The 27,948-nt window shown below is 41.0% G+C and overlaps 1 protein-coding gene across 4 annotated transcripts in view; it reads right to left on the bottom strand.

Annotated features, from left to right (window-relative positions):
• Nucleotides 1-27,948, bottom strand: part of ARHGEF33 (Rho guanine nucleotide exchange factor 33) — a 79,520-nt gene that overhangs the window by 14,202 nt on the left and 37,370 nt on the right. For all 4 annotated transcript variants that reach the window (XM_040224676.1, XM_040224679.1, XM_040224677.1 and 1 more), the window contains exons 7-15: nucleotides 27,209-27,351; nucleotides 24,316-24,375; nucleotides 23,201-23,425; nucleotides 16,513-16,642; nucleotides 10,219-10,351; nucleotides 8,047-8,130; nucleotides 6,529-6,612; nucleotides 1,493-1,641; nucleotides 330-494 (exon numbers count right to left, since the gene is read on the bottom strand). In XM_040224676.1, the coding sequence (XP_040080610.1) occupies nucleotides 330-494; nucleotides 1,493-1,641; nucleotides 6,529-6,612; nucleotides 8,047-8,130; nucleotides 10,219-10,351; nucleotides 16,513-16,642; nucleotides 23,201-23,425; nucleotides 24,316-24,375; nucleotides 27,209-27,351 (1,173 nt within the window). The remainder of the gene's footprint in view (nucleotides 1-329; nucleotides 495-1,492; nucleotides 1,642-6,528; nucleotides 6,613-8,046; nucleotides 8,131-10,218; nucleotides 10,352-16,512; nucleotides 16,643-23,200; nucleotides 23,426-24,315; nucleotides 24,376-27,208; nucleotides 27,352-27,948) is intronic.

The raw sequence follows: 27,948 nt of genomic DNA, 5'->3' as shown, positions 1-27,948 counted from the left end.
GGCACTCCCTTCCACTCTGTCATCGTCCAAACCCTGAGAGACTCATGCTGTAGATGGGGGATGGTTATGTGTGGTAACCGTGCTGGGAGTAACCTCCAGCCTCTAGGTCTGCTCCTTAACATGAGTGCCTTCCTCTGGGATCCAGACATTGGGTCGGCTGTTTGCCTGCCACATATAGACCTGATGGGAGAGGGAGGAAAGAGCCCTGTAAGTCATACTCCTAATCCAAGCTGGTTTGCTAACCCACACAGACTGGCCTGCTACCCTATACAGACCACCTGGGACGCGAGGGCATTGTCATTAATCTTTCCACAGCAACAGGTGCTTACGTGACAGCAGGTCCAGAACTGGGAGCAGAAGGGTAGGGTTGCAGCATCTCTTCTGAGTGGATCCCACTGTCACGAACAGCCTCGGGGCCTGCAGTGGGAGAAGCATCTTGCCCGGCGTTTGCACACTGGGAAGCCAGCCCTTTGTACAGCTTCGCCATGGATGACCTAACAGAATGGAGGTAATAATTCTCAGTGGAAAATCAACTCTCTCAATATATAGATTATACCAAGAAAAGCAGCATTTCTCAGATGAATCTCAGCTGTGAGGTTCTTGCTCTCCCCAGGCTCTCTACAAACTAGGTTGCTGATATATTAGAGTGCAAGCTGATTGCTGGTTGGGGGTGGGGATGCTGATCAATTGGCTGAACTGAGTTTGGGGGTAGAGGGAGTACAGGGAGATGTCATCCATTAGAGGAGCCCTGACTTGGGGGATAGCATCTTCTAATGTGAAGCACCCATAGAAATGATTCTGTTTTCCTCATTGGATTGGGATGAGGTTGGAAAAAATCCAGGTTATTAGGAAGCTTTGTTATGAGTTGCTTCTGTTCCCTTTGAAGACCAGATTTTCCTTAGTCCTCCCTGTTTCTTCTTAGTGTGAAATCTGTTCAACCACCACCTTCTCCTTTATTTGTTTTATTTTTATCCATAGCACTTGAGACCGTCTATCTTATTTATTACCTGGCTATCCAGGTCTAAAAAGTAAGCTCCATGTGGCAGAAATTTTTGACTGTTTTGTTCTTTGCAGCGTATACAGTTTGCAGAACAGTACTTGGTATACCATAGGTGCTCAATAAATACTTCTTGAGTTAATGAAAGAAATCAGATTTGGGCCTTTAAACTGTAATTTTAAACCAGGCAAGTTTAGCGAAATAACTGTTTTTGAGGTGGTTAGCAACATGAGATAATAGAAGGTCCCCATAAACATTACAGCAAACTTGCTTATTTTTCTAAAGGAATTTCCACCAGCTAGTGAGTACCTCCCTCCTGTAGCCAGCCTGGCCACCTCTCTTCCATTCCCTTCTCTCTTCTCTTCTGCCTCCACCACTGCATTTCAGCTACTTTACATACAATGTATTTACTTGCAACAGACACTCACATTGACCATGTATATCCCTGTTCTCAGAAACCTCTGGTCAACCCTCTAAACTTCACCAGAACCTTACTTCTTGAGCTTTTTCCGTTTCTGAATAAGCAAATCCTCATTGCACTGAAAAAGCAGGGTGTAGTGTGAGATAAATACTCGCAGGCGCTGAACACACACCAGAAGTAGGTAATAGTCAGGGTGTTCCTGCTCTGTGAACTTCAGGACATTCTGGATGGAAGAAAAAAGGAAGCAGCATTGCAGAGTTAGAATAAAAAGTTGTTTTGTCTCTTCTGTACCTTGCCTTGATATGCTGTGAGAGTTTGGTAGCCACTTACTCAAAATACCAATGGCCAATTTAATTACAAACTGAAAAGTCAAACTTGTTCCCTTTGTCCATCGCACCTCAGGAAAATAACAGTCATTTTTGCTCCTGTTTGAGTTGAATTTGAACATGTGGAAAATTAGAAGGATCTACTAATTAGATCTCTGAAGTAATGGAGCCATTCTAACAATTATTGTCTCTAACCAATTGTGGGAATGTCAGGCATCAGGGCTGGAAGTAGGGGGACGTTATGATCAAGCCTGGCCTAGCACCCCCTCCCATTACAATGCCTGCTGTGCTGTAGTGGAACATGCATGCTGATTGGGTTTGGGAAAGCTAACCGTTACTGAAGAACTATATAAAAATGATCTTCATGACCCAGATAATCACCATGGTATGATTACTCACCTAGAGCCAGACATCCTGGAATGTGAAGTCAAGTGGGGCTTAGGAAGCATCACTACGAACAAAGCTAGTGGAGGTGATGGAATTACAGTTGAGCTATTTCAAATCCTAAAAGATGATGTTGTGAAAGTCCTGCACTCAATATGCCAGCAAATTTGGAAAACTCAGCAGTGGCCACAGGACTGGAAAAGGTCAGTTTTCATTCCAATCGCAAAGAAAGGCAATGACAAAGAATGCTCAGACTACCACACAATTGCACTCATCTCACATGCTAGTAAACTAATGCCCAAAGTTCTCCAAGCCAGGGTTCAACAGTACATGAACCGTGAACTTCCAGATGTTCAAGCTGGATTTAGAAAAGGCAGAGGAACCAGAGATCAAATTGCCAACATCCGTTGGATCATGGAAAAAGCAAGAGAGTTCCAGAAAAACATCTATTTCTGCTTTATTGACTATGCCAAAGCCTTTGACTGTGTGGATCACAATCAACTGTGGAAAATTCTGAAAGAGATGGGAATACCAGACCACCTGACCTGCCTCTTGAGAAATCTGTATGCAGGTCAGGAAGCAACAGTTAGAACTGGACATGGAACAACAGACTGGTTCCAAATAGGAAAAGGAGTGCGTCAAGGCTGTATATTGTCACTCTGCTTATTTAACTTATATGCAGAATACATCATGAGAAACACTGGGCTGGATGAAACACAAGCTGGAATCAAGATTGCCAGGAGAAATATCAATAACCTCAGATATGCAGATGACACCACTCTTATGACAGAAAGTGAAGAAGAACTAAAGAGCCTCTTGAATGAAAGTGAAAGTGGAGAGTAAAAAATTTGACTTAAAGTTCAACATTCAGAAAACTAAGGTCATGGCATCTGGTCCCATCACTTCATGGGAAAAGATGGGGAAACAGTGACAGACTTTATTTTGGGGGGCTCCAAAATCACTGCAGATGGTGACTGCAGCCATGAAATAAAAAGATGTTTACTCCTTAGAAGAAACATTATGACCAACTTAGACAGCATATTAAAAAGCCAGAGACATTACTTTGCAAGCAAAGTCCATCTAGTCAACTCTATGGTTTTTCCAGTAGTCATGTGTGGATTTGAGAGTTGGACTATAAAGATGAGCACTAGAGAACTGATGCCTTTGAACTGTGGTGTTGGAAGACTCCTGAGTCCCTTGGACTGCAAGAAGATCCAACCAGTCCATCCTAAAGGAGATCAATCCTTAGTGTTCATTGAAGGACTGATGCTGAAGCTGAAACTCCAATACTTTGGCCACCCGATGCAAAGAACTGACTCATTTGAAAAGACCCTGATGCTGGGAAAGATTGAAGGTAGGAAGAGAAGGGGACAAGAGAGGATGAGATGGTTGGATGGCATCACCGACTCAATGGACATGAGTTTGAGTAAACTCTGGAAGTTGGTGATGGACAGGGAGGCCTGGCGTGCTGCAGTCCATGGGGTTGCAAAGAGTTGGACATGACTGAGCGAATTTGGAAAACTCAGCAGTGGCCACAGGACTGGAAAAGGTCAGTTTTCATTCCAATCCCAAAGAAAGGCAATGCCAAAGAATGCTCAAACTACCGCATAGTTGCACTCATCTCACATGCTAGTAAAGTAATGCTCAAAATTCTCCAAGCCAGGCTTCAGCAGTACGTGAACCGTGAACTCCCAGATGTTCAAGCTGGTTTTAGAAAAGGCAGAGGAACCAGAGATCAAGTTGCCAACATCTGCTGGATCATGGAAAAAGCAAGAGAGTTCCAGAAAAACATCTGTTTCTGCTTTCTTGAGATCAAATTGCCAACATCCGCTGGATCATGGAAAAAGCAAGAGAGTTCCAGAAAAACATTTATTTCTGCTTTATTGACTATGCCAAAGCCTTTGACTGTGTGGATCACAATAAACTGTGGAAAATTCTGAAAGAGATGGGAATACCAGACCACCTGACCTGCCTCTTGAGAAACCTATATGCAGGTCAGGAAGCAACAGTTAGAACTGGACATGGAACAACAGACTGGTTCCAAATAGGAAAAGGAGTGCGTTAAGGCTGTATATTGTCACCCTGCTTATTTAACTTCTATGCAGAGTACATCATGAGAAATGCTGGACTGGAAGAAGCACAAACTGGAATCAAGATTGCTGGGAGAAATATCAATAACCTCAGATATGCAGATGACACCACCCTTATGGCAGAAAGTGAAGAGGAGCTAAAAAGCCTCTTGATGAAAGTAAAAGAGGAGAGTAAAAAAGTTGGCTTAAAGCTCAACATTCAGAAAATGAAGATCATGGGATCCGGTCCCATCACTTCATGGGAAATAGATGGGGAAACAGTAGAAACAGTGTCAGACTTTATTTTGGGGGGTTCCAAAATCACTGCAGATGGTGACTGCAGCCATGAAATTAAAAGACGCTTATTCCTTGGAAGAAAAGTTATGACCAACCTAGATAGCATATTCAAAAGCAGAGACATTACTTTGCCAACTAAGGTCCATCTAGTCAAGGCTATGGTTTTTCCTGTGGTCACGTATGGATGTGAAGAAGGCTGAGCGCCGAAGAATTGATGCTTTTGAACTGTGGTGTTGGAGAAGACTCTTGAGAGTCCCTTGGACTGCAGGGAGATCCAATCAGTCCATTCTGAAGGGGATCAACCCTGGGATTTCTTTGGAAGGAATGATGCTAAAGCTGAAGCTCCAGTACTTTGGCCACCTCATGAGAAGAGTTGACTCATTGGAAAAGACTCTGATGCTGGGAGGGATTGGGGGCAGGAGAAGAAGGGGAGGACCAAGGTAGAGATTGCTGGATGGCATCACGGACTCGATGGACGTGAGTCTGAGTGAACTCCGGGAGATGGTGATGGACAGGGAGGCCTGGCGTGCTGCAATTCATGGGGTCGCAAAGAATTGGACATGACTGAGTGACTGAACTGAACTGAGATACTGAACTGAATTGAACTGAACAGTTACTGAGTGCTTCCCATTGCCAAGCACTAAGTCTTTTATATTATTTTCTCATTTAACTTTTACCCCAACCCAGTTAGATAGGTACCATTCTTACCTCCATTTAACAAAGAAGGAAATCAAGGCACAGTGAAGTTAAATAATCTTCACTGGTCACACATCTAGTGAAGATCAAAGCCAGGATTTGAACTCAAGCCAGAAAGTAGAGTCTAGGTTCTTGTTTGCTTACTTACACACTGCTTACAGGAACTGGGTTTCAAGCCTATATTTTTTCCACTGACGAAAATCTTAACTTGGGCAAATTACTTCTTTGTCTCTCCATTATCTAAAGTGTTAATAATGATACAGATTTCATGGGATAGTTGAAGATTAAATTAGATAATTATTATGAAAGAATGGTTTCAAGATATAACGCCACATACAATTGAAAGTCTTTAATACTGGGCTACTTCTACCTGGGACAAATTCCAAGCAATTCTGAGATACTTTCATTGAATTCCTTAGAAAAATCAGTCATCAATTAAACCAGAACAGGTGGGTAGTGGGAAGAAGAGGGACTGGTAGTGGTGTTGATGAGTCTCTCTCAACTCAACTCCCTCTAAGATGTTACAAGCCTATAGGAAAGTGGTGTGAAGATGTCAGCTCATCAGCTTCTCCATGCTTCTTTCGTGACACAAGACATAAGCAAGGTATGGTAGACCCTTGGACACAAGTCAAAAGAAAGTAGTCAGAATAGCAGGTAAGTGGGGAGCTTGTATAGATATTTCTTAGATACCCAAGGGGCAGGGCTGGGAGTGGAGGTGAATTTAGATGGCTGTGGAACCAAGATGGAAAGAACTGAATAGGTTCCTAGGATCTGGCAGGAGCTGCCCTAGAAAGATCCTGGATCAGCATAGGTGTGGATTGCTGGTAAATAAAGATAGAATTTCCTTTTTGGCATCATGAGCCAAAAACTTCGGAGAAGGCAATGGCATCCCACTCTAGTACTCTTGCCTGGAAAATCCCATGGACAGAGGAACCTGGTGGGCTGCAGTCCATGGGGTTGCGAAGAGTCAGACACAACTGAGTGACTTCACTTTCACTTTTCACTTTCCTGCATTGGAGAAGGAAATGGCAACCCACTCCATTGTTCTTGCCTGGAGAATCCCAGGGACGGCAGAGCCTGGTGGGCTGCCGTCTATGGGGTCGCACAGAGTCGGTCACGACTGAAGCAACTTAGCAGCAGCAGCCAAAAACGTTTGAGGATGAGATTTTTAGCTCATACCACAAGGTGGAGATAGGGTAATCATAAAAATCTAAATCATTCAAACACTTTTTAGAAATGTTAATGATTCCTTGACCCTTTATGGTATCTTTTCATTGGAAGCCCAAAACAACTGTTTAGCATGAAAATCAGCTTGGTGGCTTGACCAGCCATGCCTACCTGTAGATGTATCAGATATTCAGGGATGCGCTGGACTATATGGAAAAACAATGTGTAGATGTCAGACTTAATCTCTTCATCACCCTGAATGAAAGAAAGTTGGAGTCAGTCTTCAGTGTGCCTCCAGTTCTGGCTGCAAACGGAGGTCAGTTCCACTAGAGGAGCAAGGGTTTACTAGAGCATGTTCTTCATCGAGAGTGTCATGAAACATTGATCTGTCATTGGAGAGGCTACTTATTCAGGGACATGCTCAAGAAGACACCTCTTTGCTAACAAGGAGTGTGTCATATTCTTCTTTAGAATCTACCCACGTGTCCAAACCACCCCCTCCTCCTCCCCACCCTCCAACACCATCTTAGCAAAGTGAACACTCAATAAATTAGACTTGAGTTGACTAAATTTGTTAAGGTTCTTCAGCAAGTAATCTGTACAGTGTTTTTACCAACAGGTACTAAAGGTGCTTTGAACCTCCTGAGAATGAAGAAGGGAGAGACCAGTTGGCAACAGGAAACATGCTGGACTTTCTTCATGTCTCTTCCCTTCCTTTCTCCTTTCTCAAATATCAGGGTGGTCAAAAAGTTCATTTGGGCTTTTCTGTAACACCTTAGGGAAAAACCCCCGTGAACTTTTAGGCTGACTCAATATTTGCTGAGTCCAGTACTTTGGCCACCTCATGCGAAGAGTTGACTCATTGGAAAAGACTCTGATGCTGGGAGGGATTAGGGGCAGGAGGAGAAGGGGACGACAGAGGATGAGATGGCTGGATGGCATCACCGACCCGATGGACGCGAGTCTGAGTGAACTCCAGGAGTTGGTGATGGACAGGGAGGCCTGGCGTGCTGCGATTCATGGGGTCACAAAGAGTCGGACATGACTAAGCGACTGAACTGAACTGAACTGAACTGAATATATGGTAGGTATTATACTGGGTTGAGAACAGTCAGAGGTTGAAGTAGAAAGTTAAGAGAGCCTCTCACCTCTTGTGAAACTTAATTAACTCTTAGCTTTAGAGCTTCTGATATAGTTCTTTTCTATTGACCTAAAATAACTAGAATTGCTTTATGTGTACATGTGCTTATTGAGCATCTAATATATCACTGCAGTAGCAATACTTAAAGCAACATGACTAGAGCCATTTTATAATCTTGTAAAATGACAGACACACTATGACATGAATTTAATATTCAGATTAATATGTCTAAGTCTATAAAGCCCAAAACCCGTTAAGGTTGCAAACTGCAGCCTGAGGATCTCTGGTTAGAATATTTGTTTACTTTGTCTGTATTTCCAGTGGAATGGAACAGAAGTTCAGTAAGGAAGGGCAAAGACCAAAGCAATGGCACTGATCCTTGAGTGGCTCCTTGAGCCCCAGGGAGGAGAGTCAGTGGCTTTGTTCAAGCCATTCCCCAGCCTGGAGAACAAGCTCAGAGTGCATGTGCTGTGTTTTCTGGAAAGGTGAGCCACATAATGTAGTCACACATGTAACCAAAGAAGAATGGAAAGATAGTGTTAACTTACCTCCTTCAGAACAACCACATGAACCAAAGAGATGCATTCGGGCAAGTCCCTCAGGTAAGCAACATAATAATCTAAAAAATTATTCTTGAAAACAAACAGAAAAAGTCATGGTAAGAACTTGGAGACAGGAATGATAATAATTAATATGTACGCTTGTGTGTGCTCAGTTTCTCAGTCATGTTCAGTTCTTTGGGACCCCAGGCACTATAGACCACCAGGCTCCTCTGTCCATGGGATTTCCCTGGCAAGAGTATTGGAGTGGGTTGCCATTTCCTACATCAGGGGATCTTCCTGTCCCAGGGATCAAACTCACATCTCTTGCGTCTCCTGCATTGGCAGGTGGACTCATGCATATCTAAAGGAGTACTTTGCAGAGATTATTTTAATCATTCATTAGATGTGTTTAGTAATATTTGTTTTGTTTTTTTATTCATCTTTTAAAAAATCTTTTTGGTTTTAAGGAAAATAGTCCTATGGACTTGTAAACCAAAACTCAGTATCGCTGCTTTAATGAAAGTGAAATGATAAACCAAAGCAGAAAGAAGGTGCCATGTAAGTTGAAAAAAATATTTTAAACAGTTAAATGATAAAAATGCAAATTTTGTTTTTTAATTACTCTCTGCTTCAATCATCTACATCCAAATGAACTTTTTCCAACTCACCTCAGGGGTCTAGATCTGGAATTCTCGACTTTTTCCACTAATTTCTTATTCACCTACAAAATATCCCCTCAGGAAAACAGTTTTCATCTCTCAAAGTTATTTTCCCATAAATATAACAATTCTCAGCCCAGGAAAGCACGTTAAATACAAATGAGTAAAAGTGAGTTTAGAGGGATGGCATTACATCCACTCTATACAAGTAAATAATCTGTAAACTTGTATTATGAATCATTCATATACAGAGGTCAACTGAAGGTAAAATCTGACTTGCAGACCAATTTCAATTAATCCATGCAATATTTTATTTATTTTTATTTTTTTAATTAATTTATTTTAATTGGAGGCTAATTACTTCTCAATATTGTATTGGTTTTGCCATAGATCAACATGAATCTGCCACAGGTGTACATGTGTTCCCAATCCTGAACCCCTCTCCCACCTCCCTCCCCATACCATCCCTCTGGGTCATTCCAGTGCACCAGCCCCAAGCATCCTGTATCCTGCATTGAACCTGGACTGGCAATTCATTTCTTATATGATATTATACATGTTTCAGTGCCATTCTCCCAAATCATCCCACTCTCTTCCCCTCCCACAGAGTCCAAAAGCCTGTTCTATACATCTGTGTCTCTTTTGCTGTCTTGCATACAGGGTTATTGTTACCATCTTTCTAAATTCCATATATATGTGTTAGTATACTGTATTGGTGTTTTTCTTTCATGCAATATTTTAAAAATAAAATTTCACACAAAATTCTGGACTTTCCACTTCTCTTAAAATACCAGATCTGGCAACTCTAGTCCTTTTTTCCTGCATAATAATTGGATAAAGCTGAGCAGCTATTCCTTATAGAAAAGCATATGTGCTCCACTTAAGCTCACTTCCCAGTAGTATTCCCACATTGTATTACATTCAGCTCATTTCTACTTACTAATGTCATCTGCTGGCCCTGTAGGCATTTGAGTTTGAAGCTTGTGACCTAAATCCTATATATATTTTTTGAAGAACATTACAGAGATTTAAAAACTTAGCATCATTTCTCCAAGAAAGTGAAAACAAAAAACATTCTAGACAAATAGCTACCCATCACATTTTTAAAAATCTTTAAGAAATGAAATTGTGTGTGAAAGCATATACATATATACAAATGTTCATATGTGTATTTTATATGTATGTATGGATATATATGTGCACATATATATATATACACACACACACATATACATCATATTCATTGGGGGCAGTTATAGTTCAGCAGAAAAATGATGAACTGGAAGTTAAAAGACTTGGGTTCTAGCCACAGATCTACAAGTATCTAGATAGCTGGGTAATTTCAACCATGATTTTTTCTCTGAACTTTATTTCATTATCTGTAGAACAAGGAAGTTAGACTAGATCTCCTCGGACTCTGAAATTCACTGATTCTAGATTCTCCATTAAGAGAAATAGACATGGAAGACACAGATGCAGGTAATTCACGTTTATAAAGGATTAAGAAAAAAAAACTTACCTCATCATTTGTTAACTTAAGGAATAAATCTCCAAGGACTCCTTGGCGTGGCCACTTCAAGACCCTTTCCTGCAGAGCGTGAAGCAAATCCAGGTGCTGCTGGACAATGTAACGTAAAGAGCCAGGGAAGAGGCTTGAAACAGAATAGAGACAGGATCACACAAACCAGGTGTCGAGAAGAAAAGGCTCCTCAAGAACATACAGAACAAGTCCAATTTTCCCAGTCATTCAAAATACTCTGAGTCACAGGTCGGCCTTTAGTATTCAAAAAACAGTTTGTCACTGTCAGCCTCACAGCAGGTAACCTCCGACCACAGGAAGACCCCTTTACTGATGACCCCTGTTCAAATGTGTATTGACCTAGTTAAGAGCACTTCACTTGAGTGGCCTTTTCAAAGCAAAATGGTACACTCTTATTTAGGTGACAGTAAAATTTTAAGGGAGATCTTTTTCAATGTTTTAAAGTTCTTCCCACTTGATGTGCAAATCATCTACTCTAATGCTGCAGATGGCAGCACTAAGGTGGCACTTGGTCATTCGTTGCTACCAACTGTACTTAGTTAGAGAAGGAGGAAGTTTCGTTTACAGCTGGCAACTGAAAGTTCAGGGGATAAGGGCATAAAAGTGTTACTTTTCCCCTTTCCTTCAATTTCTAAGAGGAATCTGGGAATGGATGGAGTCTTGCCAGAGGAGGCTACAGCGTAGGTCTGGCCTGCTAGTCCCAGTTTTGCTGAGCCCCCCTCCTGCTCTCCCACCCTCTGCCTTCTCTCTCAGTGTGTCTCATTTATTTCAGAGGAAATGAAGGAAAGAAGAGAGAAGTCAGAGGAGGGTGGGATGGAGAGGAGAGTCAGAGAATCATGGGAGGAAGGAGAAGGTGGATTGGATGGGGAAGCGTGGTGAGCAGAGGCCTGAAGGACTGAGGAAGGAAGAAACAGGAGTAGAGCCCTGCTGGACGACAGCAAGGATGTCAGCTCCAGCTTGGTAATTTGAGGGAACTGAAAGTAAGTTCCCCTGTGCTTCCAAGACCACAAGGTTTTTCATGCTAGTTTGGTTGGTTTTCTTGATTCTTTTGTTTTAGGTAAAAAGTAGATTTATTAATATCCTTTGTGAAGAGGTTGTAGGACAATGAGGCAGGAGAGAATGGTCATGTCCCAGGTCTCAGGCAGGTTCCTGGGACAGGCCACCAAGTAAGAGTTCTTGGCTTTATGCAGAAAAGAACTCAAGGGTGAGCCGTAGTAAGGTAAAAGCAGAGAACACATTCCATAGGCAGAATGTGGGTCTGTCTCAAAAGGCGAGAGCAGCCAGGACTACAAGTGTAATAGAGAGGAAAGTGTTGGCCTGCTTGTCACTTGCTGAGAGTCTGACTTATTTGGATATTTCCCCAAGGGTCTACCAAGAGTAAATGAGTTGGGATACTTTGGACAGTTGGGGTACTTTGCCACCCCAAAACAAGCAGACCTCTGTTGAGAACAGTAGGAAGAACACCAGTTTGGAAGGAGGTGTTTTCAGCCCATTTCCAAGCAAAGAAAATTCCCCTGTGGTTGCAGCTCAGAGTAGACACACAAAGGCCAGCCTCCCATAAAAAGGGACAAGGATTCCTTCTACTCCAGTCTGCCAACCCCTCCAGTCGCTGTGCCTTGAGTCTCCATGTATGTGAAGCCCACTGATCCCTAAGCAGGAGGAGAGGCCTCCAGGGCTGATATAATAGGCTCGGAAGACCTAAGGCTAAGGAATGCCTGTCCACATCAGAGGGAATTTGGAGGTGTGGCTAGGAGACAGTCCAACTGGGAGAAACCATAAAGCTGATGGAGGAAAGCAGACCTGATCACACTGAAAGAGTGAAACACTGCACCCGCAAAAGACCTGGACAGGAAAGACTTCTCCCCACCCAGAGGCTGACCATGACCGCAGGTAACATCCCTGGTGTGACACCGCGAGATGTTAGGGCACAGTGGTGAGATCTGAGATTGTGACGGGTGGTCAGTGTAGGTTGTATAAAATGTCTTGATTTATCTCTTTCCCTCCTTCCTTCCTGTCCTTTTTCCCTTCCTTTCCTGTCCTATCCTGTACTTTGTTTACCTTTCTTTCAAGAAAGCTGTCTTCTGTTACACTATGACCAGTGTACTTGCAGAATTCGACAGTTGGTAACTCGGTTGGAGTCCAGGTGCCTCCTGGATAGTCCACTGGAGTGACAGTGTGAGGTTTTAGGATGGGAATCACAAAAGCTAATACTCTCATTAAGTTTCACAGAAGCATGTAAGTTACATGAAGAGCAATGATTTAAGGTGGATTCCGTGCCAAATGGCTTCCCTCATAGCTCAGTTGATAAAGAATCTGCCTGCAATGCAGGAGACCCTGGTTGGATTCCTGGGTCGGGAAGATCTGCTGGAGAACGGATAGGCTACCCACTCCAGTATTCTTGGGCTTCCCTTGTGGCTCAGCTCGTAAAGAATCTGCCTGCAATGCAGAAGACCTGGGTTTGATCCCAGGGTTGGGAAGATCCCTTGGAGAAGGGAAAGGCTACCCACTCTGGTATTCTGGCCTGGAGAATCCCATGGACTATATAGTCCGTGGGATCACAAAAAGTTGGACATGACTGAGTGACTCACTTTCACTTTTCACTTTCTGTGAAATATTTTCACATAAATATTTTCAGTATTTTCAAATATTGAAAACAGGCTTAAAATTTTTTTTAATTTAATAAGGATAATATTTGAAATTAGGGTAGAGTGTAGAGGAGGTGAGCCAGGAAATGAGGAGCAGAGGGAGAAAGAGGCAAGAAGTATAGACACACTTAACCTATTTCACTATTTTGCCTGGAGCCTGACCTGACTCCCAGAAGCAACTTTTTCATTAGGACAAAAATGTTAAGTGCTCAATTTATTTTCTGTTCCTTACCAGGGGTGAGATTATGGCACCATGAGAAGTTTATTCTTTCTAAAGTCTTCAAAGTAATTTCAACTCTGGCAGGACAGTACTTAAGCAACAAGGGAAATAAACTAAAAGCAATCAGTGAACATCCAGTTATAAATTAGTAACTTAGGTCAAAACAACTCCTGAGCTGCAGCTGCAAGATGAGGCATTGATAATAACACCATGTGCCACCTAGTGGTGATCTGAAGCATACAGTTCGTTGAGCTCTTGGAGGATGTGGCCCTGGGGTTCAGTTTTTAAGGCTAACTGGCAAATCCTGTGGGGCTGACTTTGCCCTTCCTGACAAAGGTTCATGCAGGACTATTCAAGCCTGAGGTAGTGGCTCTGTGTGGGTGAAACGTACCAGAAAAAAACAAGAACTCCAACATCTGAGATCCTCCTACCAGTGGACAGCAGCCCGCACTTTCCCCTCAGGCTTCCACTGGCAGCCTTTGCTCCTGCAGCGTCCGGCGATTGCAGCCAGGGGCAGGGCTGGCTGAAAGCAGCCGGCAGAGACTTCTGACCACTTCATGTTTTTCTAGGGAAAACCTGAAGTTTTATTTTATAGGTTTGAGAAGACGTGGCAGGTTTGAGCATCAGGTATGTGCTTGTGGGTGTTGTTTTCACCCCCAGGTGACTTTTCAATGAGGGCAGAAAATGCAGAAGGCTTGTGATTTGTGATGGGAAAGGTAAATGTTCATAAGGTAATTTTCATCTTTGCATGGGAGGAAAAACGCCAATAGAGAAGAGGAATAATCTCATTCTGTTCTGTATTTCATTCCGCTGATCTATTTAACTAAAGAGGCTACACGTGGAGGCTTCAGAAAGCTTAGGAAAAAAGAAACCGTGAATTAAGGAGGAGGATGAAGCTCTAACCTCAGGTAGGAAAAGAGTAGGGCTTCCCTGGTGGCTTAGTGGTAAAGAATCCATCTGCCAGTGCAGAAGACGCAAGAGACTTGGCTTTGATCCCTAGGTCTGGAAGAGCCCCTAAAGAAGGAAATGGCAACCAGTATTCTTGCCTGGGAGGTCCCATGGACAGAGGAGCCTGGTGGGCTACAGTCCATGGTGTCGCAGAGTCAGACATGACTTAGCAACTCAACAACAATAGGAAAAGGGTGACATTGCAAGCTCAGAGGCGCTTCCCTGGTGGCTCAGGCGGTAAAGAACCACCTGCAATGCAGGAGACCTGGGTTTGATCCCTGGGTGGGGGAAGAGCCCCTGGAGGAGGGCATGGCAACCCACTCCAGTATTCTTGCCTGGAGAATCCCCATGAACAGAGAAGCCTGGCAGGCTACAGTCCATGGAGTCGCAAAGAATCATGACTAAGTACAGCAAGGCTCAGAACTAGAGATTTCATATTAGCACTAAGAATACTGAGTTGAAGCTTTTCTCTTGTTGGGCAATGAAAACGGAAAAGAGGATTAGCTTAGCAGATAACTAACATAAATAGCATCATCATGGATATGAGAAATAACCATTATTTTACTTTCTTGGGGAAAGTATGATAGTTTTAATTATTTTTTAGTCTCAGGAGTTGGGGGAAGGCCCACCTCTTTGTTAGTAATGGGTCATGAGAAGTAGAAGAGAGGGCAAGTAGAAAAGAGCTTCTGTGAACTAAAAACATTCTCCTATTTGACGGGTCACCTGATATCTGAAGTCAGGACAAATGGGCAGCTAATCGAAAAGCCTGATTTATGAAACAGGAAGAGACAAAGTCAGCTTCTGGTTGAGGCAGCTGGCATATCGCGGTCAGTCAAGGTGGTATCTTTGAAATCACATGGTCCTTAGAGAAGCAGTGCCGTGTTGAAAGGGCATTAGACAGGCCTGGGTTTGAGCTTTGGCTTCAGCTGATTATATGACTTCAAACCTCACTGGACCTGAATTTCTTCATCTATCAGGTAGGATTCACAGTTTCTTGTGAAGATTTCATGAAGTAAATGAAGTACCCAAGCACGGAGCCTGATTACTGTATGCTGAAGCAAACAATCCTCTCTTTCACTCTCCTTACCCCATCCCCACATTTTCAGAGACTAGAAAGAGATGCTGCTGGCTTAGACTCATAGATGTGGAGGCAAAGCCACATCTCAAGGTAGACTGGGTTTTAGTTGGGTTTTAATGTGAACTGAGCAAATCTTCCGGCACCAGCAAGATAGCAAGAGACCAGAGAGACTTCACGGAGGGCTGAAGGGGTAATCTGGGAGGTTCAGACAAGCTGGATGGGGTGAAGAAGGGGGAATCAAGTGGCCGGAAAGGGAAGGAAGAGCCAGCAAGGATCTAGGTGGCCACAGAAAGTAAAGCCCAGTCCCGAGCTTCTACTGTTCACAGCTTTCAGTGTTATGTTACCCTCTTCTGCTCCTTACAGCTTTCTATTTTATCTCGGTTTTGCAGTGAACTAATTCTTGCAAATAGTGAAGCAATTGTGGGTTTATCATGGAACGTTTTCTCATATCAGTTGCTTCGATGGAGGTACATTGTGTTTTGGTGATTGAGTTTATTGCTGGCAGCTGCAAAGCCAAGTAAAATTGGGGGGTGGCGGTGATAAGGATCTGGAAAATATAGTTCAGGCTTCCCACAACTTCCTGAACCACCAGTGCATATGACCTGGTAGAATGCTTAAAGTGGTAATGCTGTGTTTGTCTCTAGTCATCCATCATCCAGACTTCTCATTTATTTGGCTTGGCCTTTTCCTCAGTTGATCTGGATTATTACATCTTTATGTCAGTAGTCTTTCCCCACCAAATCGTAAGTTTCTCCTTCCTGCTTTCTCTCAGCAGAGAGGGAAGCAGAGAAAATCTGAAGTTTTGGAACAGATATAGAGGGAGGGGTGTGGTAACCTGGGGACTAGCAAGTTGCTGTAACACATCAGAGGCCCGATGGAAGCTCTGCCCTCACAACATGACTACACTCACATGCGGCTCATACCTTAACAAGGATTTCCTGAACAAATAATAAGAAAGGTCCAAGTTCACAGCTATGTAAGCCCTGTATCATTTATCTAATGGCCACTTCAGATCTCCATTCCCATCCATTCCCTGTGCTCCCATAAGAAGTGGTTCTAGGGGTTCTTCTAGGATTTCCAGTGGAATATGCAGATGGCAACAGACAGGAATACCTTCCTCACTGTTGCACTTTTTCCCTTTAGGCTCTTAACAGACATGCCAGGGCCACTGAAAGCCCCAGAGACTCCACTCATTTTCTTATCTGCTAGAAGTCAAAAGTTGAGACTTGCCAGGGGTTACCTGCAGTCACTGACTATTCTCTTTTCCAAGTCTGTGTCTGGAGCTCTTGATAAGTACCAGAATTCCCAAAGTGGAAACAATAAACAACTTACCTTAAATTTTAATCAATCTGAAAAAGCAAAGGCAATGAATACATGGGTACCTTCTCTCTTTAGAATTCCTCTTTCCATCTGACCCCTGGAATGTTGCCTTGATCTTCAGGATCAGAGAGATGTTAATGACATATTTTCTTTCTGATTCAAGCAGTTCTAGAGCCACAGTCTGTCTTTTAGCTTTAAAAACAAACCAAGGAGGGAATTTTTGTTAACCACTGTCCCCTGAGACCCTGTTAAATGATAGAAAACAATAAAAAGGTATTGAAAGCAATAGAGACACCAGCAAGTTTCTGGAAGATGGAAAACAGAGTGGAGGCATGGTCATTAATTCAGCAGAGCAAAGGGCACCAAACCATTTACTTTGGTGTTTTCATCTGTGGATGGGAAATCGGCTGAGAAGCAGAAAGGCTCAAGGATTGGAGACACCAAGGCATCACAGAGAGTACAAGAAGAGGCAATGCTGTAAACAGGAGAAACAGTCTACATTCAGTGAAGCTGAACCTTCAGTTCCCCATACCCATGCTGGATGACTTCCTCAATTCCACCCCAGGGGAAATGAGAAAAGCTAGAGAAGCCGGGATCTCTGGTATCTGAACTAACAACATCAGACATAGCAGAGAGAAGAGTTGAAATGCTAAAATGCAAACAAAGGGACTCAAAGAAGGCTCACATACAAAACAGTGAGACTCCTCTCAGCCTCTTTGCCTTCAGGTCCCAGAGTGCCAGCAGCCAGACTTACACTGTCCAGACTGGAGACCAGAGGACCTTCCACTGGAGGAATGAGCTGCCCAAGTGAAAAAGGTCTACAAACACTGACAGACAGAGGTCACCTATCAAAATGGAAATTTGCCACCTGATTAGCAGATAAGAAGCCCACTTATTGATCAGCTTGACCAACACAGGATTTTTAGGTTTCTTTTTATTTAGGGCCTTTTTCCTGGATATGAATAATTAGCTAAGAATCCTCAGATACTTGAATCAATCTTACATCATAAAAGAAAGAGAAGAAAAAAGTATATACACATTTTTAAAAGGAGGAACCATAAATAGAGACAATGCAGGAACAAAAAGAAACCTTTTAAAAAATCTTATAATTAATATCCTCAAAGAGTTACCAAAAATGTTCTGCCCATTTAATAATTACAGGATCCTATTTTTTAAAAACAATCCAGGAAAAAAGAAACTTTTTGGCTTTTTTTAAAAGAGCAGAAGACAAAGTCAAGGAAATCTGTGCACCTGCCTCCATTTCCCTCCCCACCAAGAAAGGCGGTAATAGAAAAAATTAGTCCAGGAGATCCAATATCAAACTAATAGAAGTTCCAGAGAAAAGAAAGAAAATGAATGAGAAGATATTATCAAATTAATAATACAAAAAATACCAGGACATGTATTTCCAGAGGAAAGGGCCCATTTGCATTCAGTATAATTAATGAAAAAAAAAACTCTCACATCACTGTAAAATATACCACATCACTGTGAAAATTTAGCACACCAAAGATAAAGGGAAGATCCTAAAAGTTACCAGAGAGAAAAATCAGGTAACATACAAAGGACTGGGGATTAGATGATATTGGATTTTTCACTGGCAACATTAGAATTTAGAAGACAGTGGAACAATTGCTTCAAAATGATAATGGAAAATGACTTTATATTCATCTAAATAGCCAATGAATTATGTGGAACCTAACAGGCTATGTGTTCCATCAAAACAAGTAGTAAACCAAGAAACTGAGAAGGATAAGCAAAAAAAAAAAAACAAACAACAACAACAATAACCCCACACCTCCACAAAACCCTGAATAGGAATCTAACATATGAGAAATTTTAAGGGAATTCACAGGAAGACTGAGAAGTCCCAGGAGGGCAGCAGTGCAGTGAGTCAGAATGGAGTAGGATGACAGAGGTCTCTAGGGCAAATGCTGTTTTAAAAAAATGTCAGCGATAGACTTTGTTACATTGCTAAGAAAAATTAAAGAAAACCCATGTAAAAGGAGTCATACCATGTTCTTCAACTGGAATATCAGTACTGTCAAGATGTCAATTCTCTCCTAACCAGAATAAAAGAATATAGAGTAGAATTTGTTGTTTAGTCCCTAAGTCATGGCCAGCTCTTTTGCAACCCCATAGACTGTAGCACACCAAGCTCCTCTGTCCATGCAATTTCCCAGGCAAGAATACTGGAGTGGATTGCCATTATCCTCTCCAAGGGATCTTTCAGACTCAGGGAGCAAACCCATGTCTCCAGCATCTGCTGCATTGGCAGGCAGATGCTTTACCACTGAACTACGTGGGAAGCCTTAGAGTCTAGAGTTAGACCCACATATATGTGATGACTTGGCTTTTCCTACTCATTTCAATGAGAATAGGAAGGCATTTTCAATAAATGGAGCCGAAGCAACTGGATAGCCATATGGGAAAAAAATGAATCTGGATTCATACCACACAACAAAATTTATTCAAGATGAGTCATAGACCTAAATGTGAATGCTAAAACTATAAAGATTTTTATAAGAAAATATAGTAGAATATCTTGATAACCTTAGAACTGGCAAAAATATTTTGCAAGGACACATAAGTCACAAACTATTTTAAACATTTAGAATTGATAAATTGAACTTCATTAAAATTTAAAATATCTGTTATCAAAGACTACCAAGAAAGTGAAAAACCAGGGCAGAGAATAGAATAAAATATTCTCAACATGTATATCTTACAGAGAACTCACATTCAAAATATATTAAGAAACCTTACTAATAGAGAATAAAAAGATAACCCAATTTAAACACTGGACAAAGGACTTAAATAGGTACTTCATAAAAGAAATACAGATAGTCAACAAGCAAATGAAAAGATGCTCAGCGTCATTAGTCCTCAGGGAAGTGCAAATTAAAACTGCAATATGACACAGGGAGGCCTGGCATGCTGCAATTCATGGGGTCGCAAAGAGTCAGACACGACTGAGTGACTGAACTGAACTGAACTGAACTGATGACACAGGACACACCCACAGAATGGTTCAAATTTAAAAGGCTGATCATACTAAATACTGAGAAAAATGTAAAAAAAACTGGAAAGTTTCATACATTGCTGGTAAGAGTACAAAATGTTCCAGCCACTTTGGTAAACTGCTGGTGTTTTACAGTTAAACATAATCCTATCCCATAATCCAAAGATTCCACTCCTAGGTGTACACTCAAGAGAAATGAGGGCATACATTTAAAAAAAAAAAGAGTTGTGCAAGAATATTCATAGCAGTTTTATTCATAGTAGCCCTAAGCTGGAAACAATCCAATTTCTAGCAACAAGAGAATGGACAAATTATGGTAAATTCATTCAATATGATTAATAAAAAGGAATAAATTACTGAATGAATTACATGCAACACTATGTTGAGAGAAAGAGGCCAGACATGAAAAAACTACATATTGTAATATTCCATTTTTATGGAGTCAAGAACAGACACAACTAATTTACAGTGACAGAAGTCAGAGTAGTGGTTCGGTGGGTGGATATTGCCTGAAAAGGTGTATGAGAGAACTTTATGAGATAATATTTCTATATTAGAAATATTAATGTCGGGTTGGCCAAGAAGTTCGTTTGAGTTTTTCTGTAAGACATTATGGAAAAACCCAGAAGAACTTTTTGGACAATCCAATGTATTTCTCATATTATACAGGTCTGTGTATCCCCAGGTGGTGCTAGTGGTAAAAACCCAACCGGCCAATGCAGGAGACATATGAGATGCAGGTTCAATCTCTGGGTTGGAAAGATCCCCTGGAGGAGGCACAGAAACCCACTCCAGTATTCTTGCCTGGAGAATCCCATGGACAGAGGAGCCTGGCGGGCTACAGTCCATAGGTTCACAAAGAGTTGGATACGACTAAAGCAACTTAGCATGCATGCAATGTACCAATAGAAAAAAAAATAGCAGCATAAACTCTTTTTAAAACATGGAAGCAAGCACCAGAAAAAAATAGGTCAAAAGAATTTAAAGTGGGTGCTACTGATTTTCACAATAAACCTTTTAGTGTTATTCAGTTTTCATGTATTTGATAATAAAAAATTAAAAATTACCTCCTATAAAACAGTTGGAGGAGTGCTCACTTCGGCAGCACATATACTAAAAACAGTTGGAGGGAACCTAAAGAAACACAAGACCTATATATAGAAAACTATAAAACACTGATGAAAGAAATCGAAGATGACACAAATAGATGGAGAAATATACCATGTTCATGGATTGGAAGAATCAATATAGTGAAAGTGAGTATACAACCCAAAGCAATATACAGATTCAATGCAATCCCTGTCAAGCTACCAATGGTATTTTTCACAGAACTAGAACAAATAATTTCACAATTTGTATGGAAATACAAAAATCCTCAAATAGCCAAAGCAATCTTAAGAAAGAAGAATTCAACTAGAGGAATCAACCTGCCTGACTTCAGACTATACTACAAAGCTACAGTCATCGAGACAGTATGGTACGGACACAAAGACAGAAACATAGATCAATGGAACAAAATAGAAGACCCAGAGATAAATCCACACACCTATGGACACCTTTGACAAAGGAGGCAAGAATATACAATGGAGAAAAGACAATCTTTTTAACAAGTGGTGCTGGGAAAGCTGGTCACCTGTAAAGGAATGAAACTAGAACACTTTCTAATACCATACACAAAAATAAACTCAAAACAGATTAAAGATCTAAATGTAATACCAGAAACTATAAAACTCCTACAGGAAAACATAGGCAAAACACTTTCTGATGTAAATCATAGCAGGATCCTCTATGACCCACCTCCCAGAGTAATGGAAATAAAAGCAAATATAAATAAATGGGAGCTAATTAAACTTAAAAGCTTTTGTACAACAAAGGAAACTATAAACAAGGTGAAAAGACAGCCTTCAGAATGGAAGAAAATAATAGCAAACAAAGCAACTGACAAAGAATTAATATCAAAAATATACAAGCAGCTCATGCAGCTGAATTCCAGAAAAATAAATGACCCAATCAAAAAATGGGCCAAAAAAGTAAACAGACATTTCTCCAAAGAAGACATACAGATGGCTAACAAACACATGAAAAGATGCTCAACATCACTCATTATCAGAGAAATGCAAATCAAAACCACAATGAGGTAACATCTCATGCCGGTCATAATGGCTGCTATCAAAAAGTCTACAAACAATAAATGCTGGAGAGGGTGTGGAGAAAGGGGAACCTCTTACACTGTTGGTGGGAATGCAAACTAATACAGCCACTATGGTGAACAGTGTGGAGATTCCTTAAAAAAGTGGAAATAGAACTGCCATATGACCCAGCAATGCCACTGCTGGGTATACACACCGAGGAAACCAGAATTGAAAGAGACACATGTACCCCAATGTTCATCGCAGCACTGTTTACAATAGCCTAGATGTCCATTGGCAGATGAATGGATAAGAAAGCTATGGTACATATACACAATGGAATATTACTCAGCTATTAAAAAGAACATGTTTGAATCAGTTCTAATGAGGTGGATGAAACTGGAGCCTATTATACAGAGTGAAGTAAGTCAGAAAGAAAAACACCACTACAGTATATTAAAGCATATATATGGAATTTAGAAAGATGGTGATGATGACCCTGGGATTTCTTTGAAGGGAATGATGCTGAAGCTGAAACTCCAGTACTTTGGCCACCTCATGCAGAGTTGAGTCATTGGAAAAGACTCTGATGCTGGGAGGAATTGGGGGCAAGAGGAGAAGGGGACGACAGAGGATGAGATGGCTGGATGGCATCACTGACTCAATGGACGTGAGTCTGAGTGAACTCTGGGAGTTGGTGATGGACAGGGAGGCCTGGTGTGCTGTGATTCATGGGGTCGCAAAGAGTCGGACACGACTGAGTGACTGAACTGAACTGAACTGAATGATGACCCTATATGCGAGACAGCAAAAGAGACACAGATGTAAAGAACAGACTTTTGGACTCTGTGGGAGAAGGTGGGGGTGGGATGATTTGAGAGAATAGCATTGAAATGTGTATATTACCATATGTGAAATAGATTGCCAGTCCAGGTTCAATGCATGAGACAGGACACTCAGGGCTGGTGCACTGGGATGACCCTGGGGGATGGGATGGGGAGGGAGTTGGGAGGGGGCTTCAGGATGGGGGACACATGTACACCCATGGCTGATTCAGGTCAATGTATGGCAAAAACCACTACAATATTGTAAAATAATTAGCCTCCAATTAAAATTAATTAATTAAAAATGACAGTTGAGGGAAATGCCATTGTCAGACATATGCTAAGTGCTCAGTGATGATTTATCATTTGAAGAAAGAAAGGAAAGAGGGAAAAAAGGAGGAAAGGAAATACAGACCTCACTGCAGTATTTGACAGGTGGTGAACCCCTGATACAAGATTCATATGTTGAATATTCCATATCACTGAATAAATCCATCACAAAATTCTGCCTTCTTCTCCACTAACCTTATGCCTTTTTTTCCCAGAGCAGTACAATACTAAGGGTCATGGATACCCAGAATCAAGGTGGTAGTCCCAGTTGGCTGTGTGACCTCAGGTGAGTCCCTTTACCACTAAAGACTTCGGTTTGTTCATCTCAAAAGGAAACCAGAGGCTCAATTGTCCCATAGGTCCACTGCATCTAAATTGCAAGGATTCCAGCCCTTAGGTTTCTTGTTCTTTACATTTTCAGCCTACATTGCCCCTTGGGACTTACCAGCTAAAGAAGTTTCACATAAAACGTTTTCCAAGGAGCTATGTCTGCCCTGGCCCACTTCCTTGAGTTTATCTGGGTGGTCTTTTGTGACGTATTCTTCACCCCAGTCTTTAGCATCCTTAGGCTGCCTCCACACACCAGGTGGAAGATGACTCTTGGGTTGGATATCAGCTGAGAGGCAAGGCTTAAGGTTTTCTTCTGCTTCAGGAGTTGTTGGGGTCATTCCTGAAAAATAACATCTGCCATCAAGTTCTGATTTTTTAAAATTATATTTGTTACTAACTCAAAAATATTATGCCTTTGCTTGGGTACAACTGTCCTTTGAGGATTAAACATATCAATTAAGAATTAACAGTCTCCACAGTTACAAAGGATCACCTTTCTCTGTTTCTGGTGTATGTACTTAACTGTTGGCACACAGACTCTACTGAATGACTTTTAAAAAATAAATTTTATAAAATAAAATATAAATTTGTTAATTTATAATTATTTATTTTATAAAATATAATAACAAAACTAATTTATAGTCATATGTATTGATTCTTCATTTTTCTTCCTTTCAGGTGAGCACACCTGGGGAGAAAATACAGAAAGAGCAGGAAGAAGGGTACCAAAGACAGAGTCGTATTTTGGAATTTGTCCTCCTTGGCCCTGATGATGGTATATTTCCAAAAGGCAGGAGGAAGGGATGGAGGGGAGATGAAATAATTTATAAAATTCTGGTGAATTATCTCCTAGATAACTTTTATTTTATTTTTTTTTGATAACTTTTAAATTACATAAACTATAAGATGTGTGGTCCACAGAAAACTTAAATGTCATTCCACCTGCACTTGTGAGTTCTCAGCAAGTGTTAGTTCAGTGGTAACTGAAACAAGCCTGAAGGAACTAAGAAGACCGGTTTTGTCTTCAACTTCCCTTCCCCTTCTCTCTGGGATTAACTAATCTCTGGGATTAACTCCAGCATGCGTCTTGGAATCTTAGTAAACATAGTGCTTTATCTTGCCTGAGTTCTTTCATTCCTGGTTTGGGACTGAGGGCATAGAAGCAGGAAAGGTAGAAGAAGGGAAAGGGTGAGATTGTTAGAAGAAAAGAGAACTTGAAGAGCCACTTACCAGGACCCATTATTCCCTTCACATTGCTGTCTCCTACATGCATGGATCTGGTCTCTTGTGCTGCAGGTGAAGGAAAGCTTTCAATCAATATTCATCCCACTAACACAGACTGGTGCCTTCTACGGACTAAGAACTGGGATAGTCTCACAGAGCTTACCTTCTACTGGGGAAGCCAGAGCAGTAAAAAAAAAATTACAATAGAGTGTGGCAAGTATTAGTCTCTCATTTCTAAAAAGATATAACTGTAAGAATTAAATAAGATAACATTTCTAAACTGCACACAGCAAGAGCTAAATGATTATGTAACTATGATGGTGAGGATGGTAATGCTAAACAGAGCCAGAAGGATGATTTTAAAATGTAAGTCAGACCCTGTCAAGCCTCTGCTTAGCCCTCCAACAGCTCCCCGTTTCGTGCAAAGACCAAAGATCTTAGAATGATCTTAAGGCCCTGAAGTATCTGCCCCCCTCCTCTGCCTGCTGTTTTTTTTCTTTTTTAAAAAAACCCATCTCCTATTGTTTCCCTGTTTATTCTGCTTTTAGCCCCACTCAGTTTAGTTCAGTTGCTCAGTCGTGTCTGACTCTTTGCGACCCCATGAGTCGCAGCACGCCAGGCCTCCCTGTCCATCACCAACTCCTGGAGTTCACTCAGACTCACGTCCATCGAGTCAGTGATGCCATCCAGCCATCTCATCCTCTGTTGTCCCCTTCTCCTCTTGCCCCTAATCCTTCCGAGCATCAGAGTCTTTTCCAATGAGTCAACTCTTCGCATGAGGTGGCCAAAGTACTGGAGTTTCAGCTTTAGCATCATTCCTTCCAAAGAAATCCCAGGGTTGATCTCCTTCAGAATGGACTGGTTGGATCTCCCTGCAGTTCAAGGGACTCTCAAGAGTCTTCTCCAACACCACAGTTCAAAAGCATCATTTCTTCGGTGCTCTGCCTTCTTCACAGTCCAACTCTCACATCCATACATGACCACACTGGTCTTACGCAATTTCTTGAGCATGTCAGTGATGTTCCTCCTAGTACCTTGGGGCTGGTCCCTTTCCCCACTCTGATATCCATAAACCTACTTTCTCACTTCCTTCAGGTCTTTACCTGGAACCCTCTCTAAAATTATACCCATGTTTCCTTATTTGTCTTCTGATCACTATCTAATACATATTTTGTCTTGTTCATTGTCTGCTTCCTTCAGAACAACAGCTCCTTGAGGGCTGGAAATTCTTGTTGTTCATTATGACATCCCACCACCTAAATCAATGCCTGAGGTGAATGGATGGATGAAAGTGTAGATGAATGGATGATAGAAGGAAGGGTAGCGGGTGCCCAACACCTTGACTGCAACCTCATGAGAGACCTTGAGCCAGAGGCACTCAGCTAGGCTGTGCAAAGATTCCCAACTCAGAGAAACTGTGATATAATGAATGTTTGCTATTTTAAGATACTGAATTTTGGGTCAATGGATAACAATAGCACCATTTTATAATTAACAATCGGTAAGCCAACCCCTTCTGAAAGTTTGGTCCTTTGACCTCAAGTTTTAACATAAACTACCACCAATCATATCCAGAATGTCTTAATATGGCATATTATCCCAAAATTTGTATAGCAACTTGGTAGAATAAACTATATTATATAAGCCATGCCTATATAATAACAAAAGAAGGAGAATTTGCCATGCATCTGGGCACTTTGCAAATATAACTTTTAATTTTTTATCTTATGCATGTGGTCGGCTGTCCCAGCCTTAACTCTGATCTGACTTCTACCTTCCAAGCCCATTCTACATTCTTCCCTAACAACATCTTCATTTTATGCTGTGTTCTTTATGCCGTGGAGCAAAAAACACAGAGCCACCTGTGATGAACCCATTCCCTAGATGGAGCAAGTGAGTTTTCCCAGGCTGCACCTATTCAATCTCTAAAATAAATACTCAAATGGATAAAAAATAAAAAAGCAAATCCGTACTTTGAAGTTAATACCACTTAAAAGCCACTTGATTAAGATTTTTATATTATCAAAACAGATTTATTATCTTTGAATATATGAGTTACATTGTTTCTTAAGCCATAAGGGTGGAAAACCACCAGTCCTGCTCTTGAGGAGATTACAGTTGGTCTAGAAGTTATTCAGCCTCTTTTGGAGACTTTCAATATGAGACCTAAAAAACATAGGAAAATTTATCCAAACAGTGTTAGTATCTCCATTCATGCTCCTGCATATAAGCTGCTTGCCAGACATTGCTGAGGATACAAAGGCGTAGCAAACATGTAAGTGAACATGCTTAGCAACATCTATTGGAAAGCCATTTTCTTCAGGACTGCTACATACAGATATTTTCTAATTATTTTCAGTGATATGGCTGTGGCTGTTTCAGCCCACAAACACCACCAGATCAGTTTTCCAGAGAAAGGAGAGTACAGAATTAGGTTATCACTGACATCAATGCTTGCCTGTTAGAGCAGATATAACTTTCTCATATCTGTGAAACCTTTGCTGAAAAAAAAAGAACATAATTTGCCATCTGTGCAGAGAGGTAAGGATTGAGAAGTAATGTAGAAAATAAAACAATTTATTAGAATGAATAATTAAAAATTTTTTTCTACTACAGCTTGTATAGTATTATTGTATAATAGGTTATTTCCAACCCGTTTGAAACTTAGAATACCCAGATTAGTATTTTCCCTCAAAAGAAAATCTTTTAAATTTGGGCAGGCTCTCTCTATCTCTTAGATCCTCTGAATTCTTCTACATTCCAGTTACAAAAACAAAAATCCTGAGCAATACACCATTTTCATCTAATAAAGATGGAGGCTGTAAGCCTATTCTCAATGTTCTCCCTAGGAACCAAGGGAGAACTACTTGGCTAATTCAATATGATGTGTGAACTGTACCTTTTTCATAGGCCTGAGAAGGCAAAAGGTTTGTAAAGTCTTCACTTGGAAGAACAGGCTCCGGGATGTTGATGGAACGGAAAGGACTTCCTTGTGCTTGAGCAGGTCCAGCCTGTGATCCATGTTCTTCTTTCTGAGTTTTCCTAAAAAAAGAAAAGAAAAAAGGCTCTTACTACGTGATGGGGTAAGAAAAGAGTCAGTTCAGAATAGGTCAAGAAAATTTCTGAGCCATACAAAGTTGCAATTTTTGTAAATTAAACACAGTTGAATACTAGCAATTCATATGATTCAATGCAACTCATCACCAAATACCTACAATTCACCTTCTAATTATAATATCTGCATTCTTATTTTTCTGTTACTAGCTTCCCTGTTACAGAGTTTACAGTGGGAACAATTTCTTGGGATAATTTACATTCTCTTCACAAAGCAACACAAAGGGAGCAGGAAGGAGCAGGTACTCGACTGAAAATACTGAACCATTCTCCAGGGTCACACAAATATTAGTTATATTTTAAATCTGATTGTATTAAAACATGTAACAATGAAGATTGTATCTACTTAGTGGTGAAGCTTTACTTAATTCAGCCTGGTTGGGCTATTGTTTAACATAAGTTTATTTTCAATGGTCAAAGTAAAACAATAATAGTATTAGAGAAATTTCAGAAATCTAATAAAATCACTGGTGACCCCATTATCTTAGCACAAAAATCATAATTTAAATATATATTTCTAGTTGT

This window comes from Oryx dammah, unplaced genomic scaffold (assembly GCF_014754425.2).
Source record: "Oryx dammah isolate SB20612 unplaced genomic scaffold, SCBI_Odam_1.1 HiC_scaffold_25, whole genome shotgun sequence".
Taxonomy (NCBI): Eukaryota; Metazoa; Chordata; class Mammalia; order Artiodactyla; family Bovidae; genus Oryx; species Oryx dammah.
Note: the sequence above shows the minus strand (reverse complement) of the source record. Positions and strands in the feature narration are given on the sequence as shown.